The sequence below is a fragment of the Cetorhinus maximus genome, chromosome 11 (genome assembly GCF_964194155.1).
Source record: "Cetorhinus maximus chromosome 11, sCetMax3.hap1.1, whole genome shotgun sequence".
In the NCBI taxonomy this organism is placed as follows: domain Eukaryota; kingdom Metazoa; phylum Chordata; class Chondrichthyes; order Lamniformes; family Cetorhinidae; genus Cetorhinus; species Cetorhinus maximus.
In genome coordinates this window covers 44,436,441-44,453,491 of record NC_135889.1, presented here as the reverse complement: position 1 = coordinate 44,453,491, position 17,051 = coordinate 44,436,441, and the positions used below count along the sequence as shown (strand labels likewise).

At 44.8% G+C, this 17,051-nt stretch overlaps 1 protein-coding gene across 3 annotated transcripts in view; it reads left to right on the top strand.

Moving 5' to 3' along the window:
- Window positions 1-17,051, top strand: part of mfsd6b (major facilitator superfamily domain containing 6b) — a 74,101-nt gene that overhangs the window by 45,189 nt on the left and 11,861 nt on the right. For all 3 annotated transcript variants that reach the window (XM_078551866.1, XM_078551867.1, XM_078551868.1), the window contains exons 3-4: window positions 3,018-3,115; window positions 3,806-3,967. In XM_078551866.1, the coding sequence (XP_078407992.1) occupies window positions 3,018-3,115; window positions 3,806-3,967 (260 nt within the window). The remainder of the gene's footprint in view (window positions 1-3,017; window positions 3,116-3,805; window positions 3,968-17,051) is intronic.

Here is a 17,051-nt window from a genome sequence, read left to right as displayed (position 1 = left end):
GAGTCTGCACTGGCTCTTTGAAAGCACATTCCAGCTAGTCCCACTCTCCTGCCTCATCCCCGTAACCTTGCACATTATTTCTCAGACTCAGTAATGTTTAACCTGACATAGTAAGTTTGTTATGTTTTTGCATAAGGTTTGCTTTGCTGTAACATAAAGGCCAGAATTTTACAGTTGGCGTGCGGGCTCGGCGGGAGCGGTCGGGAAGCCGACTACCGCCCCTGATCGGCTCCGCAGCGCCATTTTACGCAGGTGGGCCAATGCATGGATCGCAAGCAGTAGTGCTGAGCATTACCTGTGCCGGGGGAGGGGTGAGGAGGGAGAGTCGGGTCTAGCGCGCAGTTTGCGTATGCGTGTGAAAAGAGCGCTTCAATCTCCCTGAGGCACGGAGCTGCCTCAGGGAAATTGAAGTGCTTTTTAAAAAAATTAATAAATACAGTAAAAATTGAATGAAACATGTCCCCTCATGTGATAATGTCACATGAGATGGGGCATGTTTTTAATGTCTAAAGGTTTTATTTAATTGGTATTAGCTTCAGGAAACCTCATCCCGCTCGTGGATGAGGTTTCCTAAAAAATGTAAAGGCCGCTTGGCCTTTTCGCCTGCCCTCCAACGATTAGGTTGGACGGGCAGCGTAAATTTCAAGTTAATTAGGTCCTTAATGACCTAAATAGGGCTTTCAATTATCGGCCGGCGAGCAGCTGATTCCAGCGCGCGCCCACCAAACGAAATATCGCGCAAGTGCGCTATGACGCCAGGACGCACACCCAATGTCATCACGCGTCATATTACGTTCCGACATGTCGAGCGTGCGGCTGCACGCCAAAGGTACAATTCTGGCCAAAATGAAATGGGAAGAGCATGCACGGCCATTTAACTCTTACGGCTAGGGACACTAATTTTCATTATCTGCCATACGTACGCTGTATAGTTGCCTTAGTTAAAAGCCTTTCATTAAAACATGAAAACTAGCTGATTTTTTTTAGAAAATCAGTGGTTAAACATAACTCATATAATCATATTGGTTCAAACTACATCAGTCCTGGGTATGATCCAGGATTATGATTTGTTGACCTAGGGTATAAAATATCTAAATTAATCTACATCAGGAGATAAGATGAGTGTCATGATACTTGGAAGAATTCTACTATATTGTTTGAAGTTGCCTCTGTTTGAGAGCCTTGCACCTACTTCCTGTAAAAATTTAGGCTTTAAAGTGACATTTCTGCTGCAGCTTGAATTGCTGTGCCTGTCTGCCATTTTCTTCACTTTCATTGAAGTGTTTCATCCTTCTGTAATTTGTTATTTTATATTTTCATTATTCACCAATCATATTATGCAAAACCTTGCTCCCATTTCAATTTTCTCCCCAATTACATTCTACTAAAAAAATTCGAACCAACCACCAAGATACAAACACTGTGACAATTTCTAACTCGCAAAAAAATTAGCCTGCATCACACATTAAAAAAATCTTACAGAAATATCGCAAAACTACCCATGAACTTGGCTCCAACAGCTTTCAACCCTTCTTGCAAAAGCATGTGACACATACCTCCAGGCCTCTATGTTCTGGACTCTATGTACATCCTCCTGCATATTTCATAACTTCCATTTGGCCCCATGTTCATAGGCCCAATGTAAAGGTAAAATATCATTGTTCTGTAGCCTCTCTCTAGAGCAGGTTCAATGACTCTTTGGGGTTGTTCTTTCAGGGTATGTTTGCTAAGGAGATTTTTTAAAAATGATAAATTACAAGAATCATCTGAAATGGCTTCCCTTCCAGCTCTTCACCGTTCCCCCTTGTGCACCCATGAGTCTAAGCTTGGCCTCCTCTTATTTCTCTTCTCATTCTGCCCCTCGGCAACAACAACCGAAAACACAGTATTGGTTTTCACATGTACGCTGACGACATCCAGCTCTACCACACCATCAACTCTCTCAACTTCTCCACCTTCTCTAGTATGTCAGATTGCTTGTCTTGACACCTGGTACTAGACTAGTAGAAATTTCCTCCAACTAAATATTCGGAAGGCCGAATTTATTGCCTATGGTCCTAGCCAGAATCCCCATCCTGCTCCCTGGCAACTGTCTGAGGCTGAACCAAACTGTTGGCAACCACAGTGTCATATTTGACCCCAAGGTGAACTTCTGACCACATATTCTAGCCATCACAAAGACCATCTATTTCCACCTCTGTGGCATTGCCTGACCTCATTCCTGTCTCAGCTCATCTGCCGATTAAAACCTCTAGACTTAACTATTCCAATGTACTCCTGGCTGGCTTCCCAGGCTCTATCCTCCATGAACTTGAGGTCATCCAAACCCTCTGCTGCCAGTGACCAACGTTTCACCAAGTCCCGTTCACCCATCACACCTGTAATCGTTGGCCTATACTGGATTCCAGTTAATGCCCTGATTTTAAAATTCTCATCCTTGGTTTAAGATCCTCCCCTCCTGTGTCTGTAATCAATTGCAGCCCTGCAGCCCTCCAAGATATCTGCGTTCCATTAATTCTCGTTTCTTGAGCATCCACGATTTTAATTGCTTCCCTGTTGGTGGCCAAGCCTTCAGCTGCCAAGGCTCTAAACTCTGGAATTCCCTCCCTAAACCTCTTTACCTCCCTACCTCTCTTTCCTTCTTTAATCTAGCAGTTAAACCTACCTCTTTAATCAAGTTATTGGTCATCCACCCTACTGCCTCCTTTTGTGGGTCTGTGACATATATTGTTTGATAACACTCCTGTGAAATGCCTTTGTTAAAGGCACTAAAAATGTTGTTGTTGAAGAGAGTAAGTAAATGAGAATGAAAAAGGGACAAACAGGAAGGGAGGAAAAAATAAAACAGAAGAGTAATAAAGGGAATGAGAAACTAAAGGGCTTAGTGGGCAATATGCCCTTTGACTTACTATGAGCAATGCTACGGGAGATTGATTAATCTTTTGGATTTTATAAAAATTGGGGTTAACAAGAGAAGCCCTGTCTTTGTACTTAACTGTGCTTTGTTTGTGTCCCAGGGTACTGTACATTGGCTTGGCCTGTAATACAGCTCGGTATTTATATATCTCTTATTTGGAAAATGCATGGTACGTGCTCCCCATGGAGGTGTTGCAAGGTAAGGATAAAGTCAAGAATATTTTGAAATTTTAATATGGCAAAAGGAAATATTTCTAATGTTCTTCCCTGAAATATCAGCACAAAAACTATTCAGTAAAATGGTTCCTCCACTTGCTATTTATAAGGTGAGCGGGAATCAGTAAATTGAGCCTTCATCCTCATTTGCTGGATAAAAAAGCATTCTCCTTACTCACCTCTTACTGACTGAGTATATTTTGTTTACACAGTGTATTGTGATCTGGAATTTCTTGCCTGAAAGGGTGGAGGAAGCAGATTCAGTAATAATGTACAAAGAGGAATCAGATAAATACTTGAAAGGGAAAAAAATTACAGGGCTATGGGGAAAGGGCAGAGGATTGAGATAGTTCTTTCAAAGAGCTGGCACAGGCACAACTGACTGAATGGCCTCCTGTGCTGTATCATTCTATGATTCTCTGCATGAAGTCGAGAAAAGATCTTGGACAGGTTTTAAGCATCCCGAAGAAAGATGTAATTAATTCAATTGAAAAAGTCAAATCTGACTTCCTTTGTCTTGGTTTTCTTGATGCCTTAGAAAATTATGCATTTTCTTTTAACTGTGAAAGTAGTGCCTATCTGATCAACTAAACAATACATTTCATTATGTAAACACTGTATATTCCAAATATAAAATAAATCAAATGTTGAAAAGATTTTTACTTGTATGCAGGCGTTACCCATGCAGCTGTATGGGCTGCATGCATCTCCTATCTCAGTGCTGCTGTACCTCCTGCATTAAGGACTTCTACCCAGGGAATTCTACAAGGGCTCCATCTGGGTTTGGGCCGAGGCTGCGGTGCCATGGTGGGAGGAGTAATGGTAAATGCCTTTGGTAAGTAATGACATGATGGCTTTTTTCCATATTTCCTGCCTTGGCATATCAATAATTGGGAGAGAGCAGCTCTTTATTTATCTAGCAGCAGCAGCTTTTTACCCTCATTATCTCGCTTTCAAGCTGCGTTGAACACTAATGAATTTGGTGTGCTTCAGCTAATTTAGAGGTAGGCATGTCATTTACAATAATAAAAATTTATAGCTACACACAAATAGAGAGTTTAATAAATATAACGTTCAGAGCACTAACGATTATCAGGTTATCTTGGAAAAACCATTCCTTATTTACATTCTGTTTCACTGCAGCATATTAACATTGAGAGCGCTGAATTGTCTTTTCTGATCTTTAAAAATTCTCTTCCTATCTCTCCATGCAGTTCATTTGGCTTTTGGACACTCTAGATGTTAATGTTATAGAATAGAACTGTTGTTTTGCAGGTTGATCTGAGTGGATCATTAATGTTTCAATCTTTAAAAGAATGAATCTTTTCATTTTCTTTCAATGATCATATCCAGTCAGCCATTACTCAGCTGATCGGAAATAGGGTAGAGGGCAACACAAGGCTATTAAACCATGAATATTCCATGCCACCAGAACAGAATCTGTTTTCAAAAAGGAAGCAAAAATGACTAGGATCACTGGGTAAATGCACTGACTGGTGAAACACTGAGCCAGATGCACGGGGAAAATCCCAGGCTCCATAACCAGTTCATGCTGAGTTGGTTGCTCTCCATCTGGGTAGATTTTAGGGTGTTATGATCAACCTCAGTGCCCACTGGGTTGGGAATTATTGTTTCACAGAATCATTTGGCCCATCATGCCTATGGCAGCACTTCGATAGATTTTTAAAGAATAGATCATTCCTTGGGTATTAATTTGAATAGGTGACAAAAGTAGTGCACAGGGTATTGTTAATAGATGGTTTTTTCCTATGGTCTTTCAGAAGATATTTTATAAAGCCCTCCATAAGAGACTGCTATCTAAAATTGATCCCAAGTTATTGACCTAGTTAGGAACTTGGTTGAACAGCAGGAGACAGAGAGTAAGGATAATGGGCTGGTACTCGAATTGGCAGGTTGTGATAAGTGGCATCCAGCAAAGGTCTGCTTCGGGTCCTCAACTTCTTTTTCTTCTTCAGTCCTCTGCCCGAAGGCAGGTCCGACCCACAACATCATGACCTCCACCATAAGTAGGGCAAGGAGGCAGGTCCTGAATCCACCCGCAGGAACAGGGATTGAACCCCATGCTGTTGGCACCAATCTGATCCACACCAGCTGTCCAGTCAACTGGCCCTCAAGAAGTCCCACTTTTCTCTGCATGCTGTTGTCTGGGACTGTGAATAGTGATGGTGGAGGCTCCAATTTTCTTCCCATTTGATGTCTGACCAGGATTCTCTCCCGCTGTTAAGCAATGGTCATTGGCGTATGTTAGAAGGATTTACAGGTTAATATTCAACCTGTTTGGCTGCGTTATGAATGCACCTTTCATCAAGTCCTTAATTGAGGCTCAAACCTGGAGCTTCTGGCTTAGAGGCAGGGACACTACCACTGTGCCTCAAGGCCTCCTGAGCCTCAACTACTCACTATTTATTAATGACTTACATGATGGGATAGTGAGTCATATATCCGTGTTGATGTTGTCACAAAGAAAGGATAATAAAAGTTTTGAACGCTATTCTCGCAATGGAAATTGGTGCTAGATAAATTGTTACTTTAGATCTCAGATTGATAGATTTATGTTAACCAAAGGTATTAAATGATAGGGGACAAAGGCAGGTTGGTAAAGTTAGTTTGCTGTTCAGCCATGATCTCATTGAATGGCAGAGCAGACTTGGTGAGTTAAATGGCCTGCTCCTGTTCCTATGTTCCTATCCATTTAGCTTTTCTATCTATTTCCATTGTAATACATAGTACAGCAGCAAGGTTCTGCCCCATTTTACAGTTTTTTCATCATGAGATAATCAAATCATGAAGAGATATTAATGTGTATAATGTTACTGAAAATTATTTTCAAATTGCACTTGTAGTAGGGTCTGTGTCTATGTGTGTGTCTGTGTGTGGCTTAATTGGATTAAAGCCAGCTAGTCTGGGTGCTTTGATATAGTGTAGTTTGAGATGTTAACTAGATAAACGTAAGGATAGAAGGTAAAGAGAACATTTGCATTTGTTGAATAAACCATTCAAAAGAATGGGTAAAATCTTGCACTTAGCTAGGAGACACCAAGCAATGTGCCTATTTTACTAATAAAATTGGTAGAATGAAAAGATTATTGTTAGGAGAGGTAGAATTAAAAAACCTAGTAATACAATGGAAAATTTACATTCAAAGGGAAAGCTAGGTATAAACTGAGAGGAGTTTGTGTGTGTGAGTCAGAGGTATGTAAGATCTAACCAGCCAACAACTCTGCAAAGGAGCCAAATTGAAAGGAACCTCATTTTGAATTTGTAAGGTCAAATGTGCTTTGTCTGGTGTCTGTTTAAAGTCTATGGGTTACTGTTGCCTGAGTGGAGATTTACCTGGGGGTGATTAATTTGGGGATTTGTTATAAGTTATTATAGTAGTAATTTGTAGCCATGGCCAGAATTTTACATTCAGCGTGCAGGGGTGCGCCCGACACACCGGAATGTAAAATGATGCACAATGACATCGGTCATGTGCACTGATCACGATATTTCGCTAGGCGGGCGCGTGATGAAGATGGAGGCGCGCCCACCATTAATTAACAGGACAGTTAAGGTCCTTGAGGCACCAATTGTCTGTGATTTTACACAGCCGGTGCAATTTTCAGGGCATCACAAGGGTACAATAGGCAGGCGGGTAGGCCACATTTTCAAAAACCTCATCCACGGGTGGGATAAGAGGCGTGTGTTGGCTTGCTAATGCAAGTTATTTGTACTTTCGCTTATAAGTTGCTGCTGCTTGCTTGTGTGAACAGGACAACTTCATTTCGCTTCAGAGCTGCTTTGACCACATGGGGCCTTCCAGGTGTCAGACAGCCTTCCCTTACTCTGGGAATGGGGATTGTGGTCTCTGCTGGAGGCACCTCCTCTGAGGAGGAAGAAAGGGCCAGGAGGGGGAGGAGGCCAGGTGTCCCTTTTCAGCCTCCAGCGGAGCAACCTGTGGGAGGACAGGCGCAGACAAAAGGGGCACAGGGCCTGCAGGGAGTGCAAGGTGGAAGGGGTCGCAGATGATGCCACTATCCTGCTGTCAGGGTTTACAGGCTGCGATGCAGCTACCTCAATATGTCTGAGGTGTAATGCCGAAGAAGGCTTCGCCTCTCAAGGGAGAGCGTGACCTCCATCTGTCAGATGATCGGCCCTGAGTTCAGCTCTGACTGTGTGGGTGGACACCCCATGCCAGTGGCGCTGAAGGTCACAGTGGCCCTCAACTTTTATGCCTCTGGCTCTTTCTAGGGGTCAGTGGGCGATCTTTGTGGAGTCTCCCAATCAGCTCTCCACACTTGTGTCAAGCTGGTGACAGAAGCTCTGTTCAGGCGTGCATTGACTTTCATTCACTGCCATATGGACGAGGCCAGCCAGGCAGAGTGAGCCAGAGGCTTTGCAGCGATTTCTGGGTTTCCACGCATCCAGGGTGCAATAGGCTGCACACATGTGGCCATCAAGGCGCCAGCGGGTGAGCCGGGTGCCTTCATCAACAGGAAGGGCTTCCACTCCATGAATGGGCAGATAGTGTGTGAGCTTAGGATGCAGATTCTGCAAGTCTGTGCAAGGTACCCAGGCAGCTCCCATGACGCTTACATCCTGAGGCACTCCCAGGTGCCGAGGCTCTTCAGTGCTCCAGCCTGGCTGGATGGATGGCTGCTGGGTGACAAGGGCTATCCCCTCAGAAGGTGGCTCATGACGCCTCTCCGCCATCCAAGAACAGAAGCTGAGCAGCGGTACAATAGGAGCCACACCTCCACAAGGGCTGTGGTGGAGAGAGCCATCGGACTCCTCGAGATGCGCTTCAGGGGGCGCACTCCAATACTCCCCTGATCGTGTGTCACTGATAGTGGTTGCATGCTGCACTCTCCACAATCTGGCACTGGAAAGGGGGGATGCAGTGGAGGAAGATGATGTTGACGCACCTGCTCCGGCTGCAGACGATGAGTCCAGTAGTGAGTCCGAGGACGAGCACGCTCAGGAGAACGCTGAGGGGGTAGACGCTGACCTCCAGGGAGGCAGGGGCACCCAGGAAGCTTTGATCCAACGCTCCTTCAGCTAGCCTACCAAAGATAAATCACCACCACATGCCAGGGCTGCAGGCTGCATACTCGATACCTGGGAGCAACATTTGCTTGGTCAACATATGATCTATGTGCCATTTCAATAAAGCTCAATGACAAACAAGTCACTCAAAACATCGTGGGTTCCCCTGCACCCACAGAATGAAGTACCCAAAGGCTTGTTGAACACAAACACATTTAACGCTGTGGTGCCTGGCATACATAATACAAATTAAATTGAAAGATGTTATTCGTCGCACCTAATAATAATTAATGTAAAAATGGGGGGAAAAATATCACCACTGATAAGCCCGTGTTATGCTTAAGGTGCTTTAGGTTTTCGCTTGAGGGTGCTACATCTAGGTTCTCCCCCCTCACTGGCACCGACATTGGAGACAGCCTGCTCACTCTGCTGTCTTGTTGGCCTTGATGACCATGGCAGGCGTCCTCTGGCCCATGGAGCCAGTGCTGGCCCCGCCTGGGAGGGAGTGGCCAGTGCCACAGCTGGCATCTCCCCAGTCATCGCAGCCTCATTGGATGCTACAGTCACTAGCAGAGGGGTGGAGGAGCTGCTGCCATCATCCGGAGCGCTCTGAGAGGAAACCGCAGAGACAACAAGCAACTCGTGCGCCAACGTCAGGTCGCTTTGCACCTCCCTGCTCACCATTGATGGACGGGCACCTAGCTGGGATACTGGGTGCTCAATCCATCTCCCAAACTGACAGTCACTACCTGAGGTCATTGCCAGTGTGAGGGATTGCAGGTCCGAGCGCAACCCCAGGAACTCGAGATTCAGCTCCTGGAGGAGCATCTCCATGAGAGTCGCCACTCTCTCCACGGAGGAGGCATTGCGCTCGGCCATGAGGGTCATTGCATTGCTCATGCTCTGTATGGACCCCTCTATAATGGAGACCATGGCAGACCCTCTCGCACACCCTGCTGGACTTCCAGCATCTGCTGCTTTAGGGACGACTCCAGTGACACATCATCAGGAACGACTGAGCGTGTTCCTGATCCCCAGCAGTCCTCCGACTGCCACGGCCCTGGGCACTCTCTGCCTCTACCTGCACCTCAAGCAAGTGTGAAGTGCCCTCTCTGCTGTTCACGGGGATGCTATCCGCCAATTTGATGCCCGTCGAGGTGCTGGTATCTGCGCTGGTGCCTTCCTGGCTGAGAGGGTGTGACGTAGGTTCGTTTCTATAGTTGCTGTCCTCTGGTGTCAGCGGTGGGCCTTCAGGCTCCTCACCCCGATGGGCAGCTGGTGAGCCTGAAAGGAAGAATAAGGACATGTCATTAGTTGAAGTCATTACTGTGCATGCCTCGCACCCAGATCAGGGTGCCCTCATCTTTCCATTATCAATGGGGATTTCATGTTCGAGGCTCACATCAATATAGAGACAACAGTGGAATGGTTGCTATTACAGACATTCTGACCTCAGTGCACTGCACTCTTACCTCCCTCTGGCACCCCAACCTCACCGTAGCCGGTTGACCCAGGCGCATGGTGCCTCTCCAGCTCCAGGGCCTCCTGCTCATATCTACTCAGGATTAGAAGGTGGGATGGTCCTCCACCAGTCCACAACCTCTCTGCATTGTTATGGGATGTCTTCTCCTGAAAGGACAGAGGAGCATTGATTAGTCCATCCTGTACCTGCATTGCCATTGCAGCCTGGCCAACCCCACCTTAGGAACACCTCGCAGGGCTCTGCTGATTTGTAACCCTGGAGCCATAAGACACTCAGTTCAAGCAGCCAGGGCTCACCCCCTTGCCCAAATGCTGCCTCATTCAGATTTGCCACTCACAGTCTAAGAACTCTGAGGTCCGGGGGTGGGGGGGCGGGGGGGGAGGGGGGGGGGGGGGTGGAGGAGGGGTGTGTGGGGGGTGCCGTTTCTAACTGCTGTGCTAAGTAACCCATGCCAACACGGTGCTCACCCTTCCTGATTGCAGGAGATCATTGAAGCGCTTATGGCACTGCACCCATGTGCGCCTCACCACTTCATAGGAGCTCACCCTGGCTGCTACCTCCTCCCAGGCATTTTTGGTGAGGTGGTGGGGCCTCCTCCCCCCATCCCTGGGGACAAGTGTATCTCTGCGTGCTGCCACCTCCTCCAGGAGGGCAGCGAGACACTCATCGTAAGAACGCTGGGCCCTCTGCCCTGCCGACCTGCCCCCCGCTTGCCGTCTTCAGCATTTAACTGCTCCATGACGAGCTTCCTCCAAGTCAATGGCAGCCTTTGCATGGCTGCTGCGGCCGCCGCGTCACCATTGGACCCGGCAGACATTGAGCTCCCGCCCCCGCCCACCCCTTCTCTCTTTTGCTGCTGATGCATCTCACGCTGGGTGGGCCTTAATTGGCCCGCCCGCATAAAATGGTGGTGTGGAGCCGATCGCGGGCGGTGGCTGGGTTCCCGACTGCCCCTGCCTGCTCCTGCCAAATGTAAAATTCTGGCATGTGTATGTGTTTAATTTGTTGTTAAATTAATAAATGTTTAATTTAATTTTATATAAAAACCACAAGACTCGGTGGTCTTATTCCTACTGAATTCAAAGTCTGCATCTTGAAATTACATGACAGTTGTTTCAAGTTTCCCTCTGGGATTTGAACAACTCAGCCTTTACCATCGGCTGTGTCACAATGAAGCTCTGATGGATCGCTGGATAAACTGCAGGTTCCCATGTGGAGCTTAATCTATTGAAACAAATTGAATTTGGCTGTCCCTTCTGAATCAAGCTGCTCCTTACATGTTTGCAGGCAACCTGCTTTTACATTAGACACATATCTACAAAGTGGCACAAAGCCAGTGTCAGGGAGGTTAGGCTTTGTATCAGGTTTGTATGTACGCCAACCTACAAAGCTCAGAACAGCTGGCCATCAGCATCAGGAAATTTAACACCTCCCAAAAAGGCTGACAGTTCACCTGAAATGAGTAAAGCTCTATGACCTGGGCTGAAGTGAGTGAATAAATGAATTCCTTTTCGTTATATTGGATTTTGAGTTTGTCATTAGTATTTTGGGAACACTTTCTACAATTCAATGTGTCTTTCTATGGAAACTAAGACTCAGGAGCCTCTTGGTATTTCATGACTTCAAAATTCTTGTTATGAATGGGGAGAAACATTAAGTAACTAAAAGTGCAATTTTTACATTAGTGGAATTAAAAAATATTTGAAAGGAGAAGAATTATGTGAAGCACTCTCCCCATAAAATTTAGTATTTTCACTCACTTTTAGTACTTTTTCCAGCATTTTGAAATCTTCTGTGATTTCAGCATTTGAAGATATATATAGATAGATGTTTACCATATCGTAGATGTGTGTATGTTGTTATTGGTCACAATTGACTTTTGATTTTAGCACTATCAGATGGTAATACTTAGTCAGGCTGTAAATGCATGGTGGGGGCAGAGGATGGTACATCTACCCTAGAACCTACTGCCGACCCTACCAAAGATTGGTGTTGAGGGGTACGTCTGCAGTTTTAATGAGAATGGTGAGTGCCCAAACCATTCCAGATGCATCCAAGGTACCTGCCATAGGAGAGAGGCTAGGATCTCAATAAAGCTTGCCAGTTCCAGAGGTGTGTTGCCCAGATTCCTCACTCACTGCTCCTCCCGTGCCCCCCCCCCACCCCCGGAAAGAAGATTACACGTGTTGGAAAGCATACCATCACTAATCCTACAGCAGGTTCTGCTGACAGCCATGGAGACAGGAGCTGACAATGTTGGGAGTCCCTAACTTCCCTTATGTTGCTGCCCTTGTAAAAGGTGGGAAGAGGCTCCATCCCTTACTGAACTGTATGAGATTCCCTTACTAGGCCAAATTTCAGCCTACTTTCTAGTTCTGCCAGCACATTACCACTAGAATTTAGGCGGAAGAGTACATGAGGTCAGTGAATTTTTAGTTCCACTGAGCATAACATGAGGCCTGTATGTATGCAGGTGCCATTGAACAAGGCCAACAACTTGTATTTACATAGCACTTTTAATCTAGTAAAATGTCCCATGACACTTCACAGGAGCATTATCAAACAAAATCTGATGCTAACGCACATAAGGAGATATTAGCATAAGGGACCAAAAGCTTGGACTAAGAGTTAGGTTTTAAGGAGTCCTTAAAAGGAGGAGAGGCAGAGAGAAGGAGAGGTTTAGGGAGAGAATTCCAGAGCTTAGTGTTTAAGCAGCTGAAGGCATGTCTGCCAGTGGTGCAATGAAAATCACAGATGTGTAAGAGGCCAGAATTGGAGAAGTGTGAATATCCCAGAGTGTTATAGGGCTGGAGGAGGGGTGAGGTCAGGAGGGATTTAAAAACAAGAATGAGCATTTTTAGATTTTTATGATCCACAGCTGAATAAAATAATAATATGAACAGTAATGGTCCTTAGGCTTACTTGTAATGCTTGTAAAATTACAAGATACCTCTTGATGCAAGATATTTGTATGTAAAGGTTGTGTTTCTATTGTGTCCTCAGATACAGGCAGAAGTCTCATTTGATGTTAAATTAAGGAAGAAAATATGTCACAATCAGTAAAAATGGCATGAGATCTGTCATGAAAATATAATTTTCATAATGTTATTGGGATTTATTATAATATAGGAATAGTGGGGTCTGGATAGTCTGTGTGTGTGTGTGGGACTTAATTGAATTAAAGACAGTTGGTCTGAAGGCTTTCTGAAGGAAGAAGAGAAACTAGGTTTGAAATGCTAAATGAGTAAACATGGCTGAAGTTTAGCATGTGAGGTGTAAAGGAAAATTTACATTTTTAGATAAACCAGAGTAGTTTGAATTTCAAAAGAGAGGGTCAAATGTTACACTTAGGCAGAAGAAGCCAAACAGTTTGTTTATTTTTCCCAAGGCTTGCTGATAAAATTGCTACTATGAAAGATTTTTATTATTAGAAAGGCAAAGTCCAAAGACGTACTGAAACAATGAAATTTGCATTCAAAGGGGAAAATGTGTATAAAGGAGAGAAGGTTACATGTAAGAGGAAGGGTTTCTAAGATCTAACAAGTGTGAAAAGCCTCCAGCCTCTATGTACCAGGCTGCTGCCTGTAGGAACCAAAGCTAAGAGAATTCACTGTGAATATCCTTGTTCAGGGTATTGTGTGCTTTGCCTGGGTCTGTTAAAATCTATTTTGTTTTTACTGTTGTCTTAACGGGAGTGTAACTGGGAGTCAGATTAATTAGAGGAGCTAGGAGTTATTATAGTAGTAAGCATAGATCTATGTAAATGCTTAAAATTATTTATTTTATTAATAAATGTTTAATTTAATTTCGTAAAAAAACCTCTAAGACTCGGTGGATTTATTACTCCTGAATTCAAGGCACGCATCTGGAAATAAAAATACAAATTACAAAACAGTTGTGGCAGTTGTTTCAAGTTTCCCTCTGGGATTTGAGCAGTTAGCATTTACCATCCGCTGTACCATAACAAAATACCAAGTAAACTTTTGAACTTTTCCAAGTCACTCTCCATTAACCAAACCTTCACTATCCTCATTTACAAGGACACTTTATTCCCTCTCTTCAAAACTGCACCCCCATCTAACTCCCCATCCTTTAACTATCTTTTCAAATCTTCCTGGTTCATAGTGAGACACTTTGCTTCTGTCAGCTGTGTTCATGCCCATGCCCTGTCATTCAGAGACGCATGCAGCAGCAATGGTCAGTAATGGTCCAATTTGATGTTTCTAGTCTCGTTTGCCTGATTTTCTGACCTCCTTCTTGACATGTGCACACACCTGATCAAATTTATAGATATGGTTTGTATCATTTGCTGCTTATCTATTTTCAAGATTTCGACTCCAACTGTTATTATTGGAGATGAAAAACTAAACTAGAGACTGACTAACAGGAAATGGTAGGTTTAAAAATGTAAGTAACTCCATGTAACAATAAGCCTTAAAGAAAGGGGGAGTGCAATTAATCCTTTCTTGGATTTATCTCAAAACTTGAAAGTAAGGATGAACTGTCAGTGACAGCACATTGATCATGAAGAGACTGCAATTGTTTTGCCTCCAATTCCCCATTTATGAGATTTGCAATCTCATTTCTACTACAGAAAAATGCCAAGCAGAGTTGGGACTACACTTTGCAGGGAGGCGAATATTGTAGGACACAATACTCTGAGCAATTCCTTGAAGCACTTACGGAGCCGTGTCAATGGAGGCTGGGTGCCAGGTTTGGCTGCCTCATCTCATCAGGGAAATGATGGTTGACCAGAAGAAACATAGAAAATAGGAGCAGGAGTAGGTCAATTGGCCATTCAATGCGATCATGGCTGATCCTCTATCTCAACGTTGTACTCCTGCACTCTCCCCATATCCCTTGACGCCTTAGAGTCCAGAAATCTATCTATTTCCTTCTTAAATATATTCAGTGACTTGGCCTCCACAGCACATTGTGGTAAAGAATTCCATTGGTTCACCATCCTCTGAGTGAAGAGGTTTCTCCCCATCTCAGTCCTAAATGATCCACCCTGTATCCTGAGACTGTGACCCGTTGTTCTAGACCCCCCAGCTAGAGGAAATATCATCCCTGCATCCAGTCTATCCATCCCTGTCAGAATTTTATGGGCAGAATTTTCCATTCGGTGTGTGGCTGCGCACCCGACACGCTGGAACGTTAAATGACGTGCATGACATTGGGCACACAGTCACATGAGGGGACATGTTTCATTAAATTTTTTATATTTATTTATTTTTTTAAAAAGCACTTCAATCTCCCTGAGGCAGCTCCGTGCATCGGGGAGATTGAAGCGCTCTTTAGTGCGCATGAGCGCTGGACCCAACTCTCCCTCCTCCCCCTGCCCGCACTGGTAATGCTTAGCGCTACTGCTCACGATCCACGCTGGATGGGCCTTAATTAGCCTGCCCGCATGAAACCGCAGTGCGGAGCTGGCCGCCCCCACCTGCTCCCGCTGAGCCCGCCCAACGAATGGAAAATCCTGGCCTATATGTTTCAATGAGATCTCCTCTCATTCTTCTAAACTCCAGTGAATACAGGCCTAGTCGGCCCAATCTCCCCCCATACAACCATCCTGCCATCCCAGGAATCAGTCTGGTGAACCTTCACTGCACATCCTCTATGGTAAGTATATCCTTCCTTAGGTAAGGAGACCAAAACTGCACACAATATTCCAGGTGTGGTCTCATCAGGGCCCTGTATAGCTGCAATAAGACATCCTTGCTCCTGTACTCAAATCCTCTCGCAATGAAGGCCAACATACCATTTGTCTTCTTAACTGCTTGCTGCACCTGCATGCTTGCTTTCAGTGATTGGTGGACAAGGACATCCAGGTCCCTTTGTGCATCAACATTTCCCAATCTATCACTATTTAACTTATACTCTGCCATTCCGTTTTTCCTACCGAAGTGGATAACTTCACACTTATCCACGTTATACTGCATCTGCCACGTATTTGCCCACTTACTCAACTTGTCTATCACCTTGAAGCCTCTTAATACCCTCCTCATCGCTCACATTCCCAGAAAGTTTCGTCGTCAGCCAATTTGGAAATATTACATCTGATTCCCTCATCCAAATCATTGATATATATTGTAAATAGCTGGGGCCCAAACACTGATCGCTGTGATACCCCACTAGTCATCGCCTGCCACTTTGAAAAAGACCCATTTATTCCTACTCTCTGTTTCCTGTCTACTAACCAATTCGCAATCCAGGCAATATATTACCCCCAATTCCATGTGCTTTGATTTTGTACACTAACCTCTTATGTGGGACTTTATTAAAAGCTTTTTGGAAATCCAAATGCACCACATCTACTGGTTCTCCCTTATCTATTCTGCTAGTCACGTCCTCAAAAAAACTCCATGGGTAAAATTTTTCCCTTGGTGTGCGAGTTTGGCAGGGGTGGGCGGGGGCGGTGAGGAAGCTGATTGTTGCCCACGATCAGGCCCGAAAGGCAATTTCACACTGGCGGGCCAGTTAAGGCCCGCCCAGCGTGAAACACGATCGGCAGCGCTGAGCGCTGCCTGTGCAGGCGGGGGGAGGAGTGCAAGCCGGGCGAGCACAAGTACGTGCTACATAATCTTCCTGAGGCAGAGAGCTGCCTCGGAGATGAAGATATATGAAAAAATAATTTTAAAAATTAAAAAGTTAATGAAACATGTCCCCTCATGTAACTCTTGTCATATGAGCAGGGACATGTTAATAATGAAAAAAATAAAGTTTTTATTAGATTTTTATTTGCTTTTGGAAACCTCATTCCCCCCGTGAATGAGGTTTCCAAAAAAATGCAAAGGCCGCTTGGTCTCTTTGCCAGCCCGCGAGCCATAAGGTTGGAAGGGCAGAGAAAACTTTCTTTTAATTAACTTGTTAATGGCCTTAATAGGCCTTTTAATTGTCGGCGGGCGCGTTGCCGACTCCAGCATGCGTCCACCGACCAAAGTATTGCGCGAGTGCGGGCATGTCATCGCGCGTCATTTTACGCTCGGTCGTGTCGGGCGTGCACCCGCCCGCCGAGCTAAAAGGTGTACCCCATATTATGACACAGCCGATGGTAAAGGCTGAGCTGTTCAATTCCCAGAAGGAAACTTGAAACAACTGTCATTATCCATTTTTGCAATTTGTATGTTTCCAGATGCAGGCTTTGAATTCAGTAGTAATAAGACCATCGAGTCTCAAAAGGGTTTTTATAAAACTAAATTAAACATTAATAATATAAGATTGTAAACACATACATACATCTATAAAATTACTACTATAGTAACTACAAAAGTCCCCTAATTAATCTGACTCTCAGTTACACCCCCATTAAGGCAACAGTAAATCTCATAGATTTAAACAGACACCTGGCAAAGCACAACCTGGGCAGTCTCATTCGAAATGAGTTTCT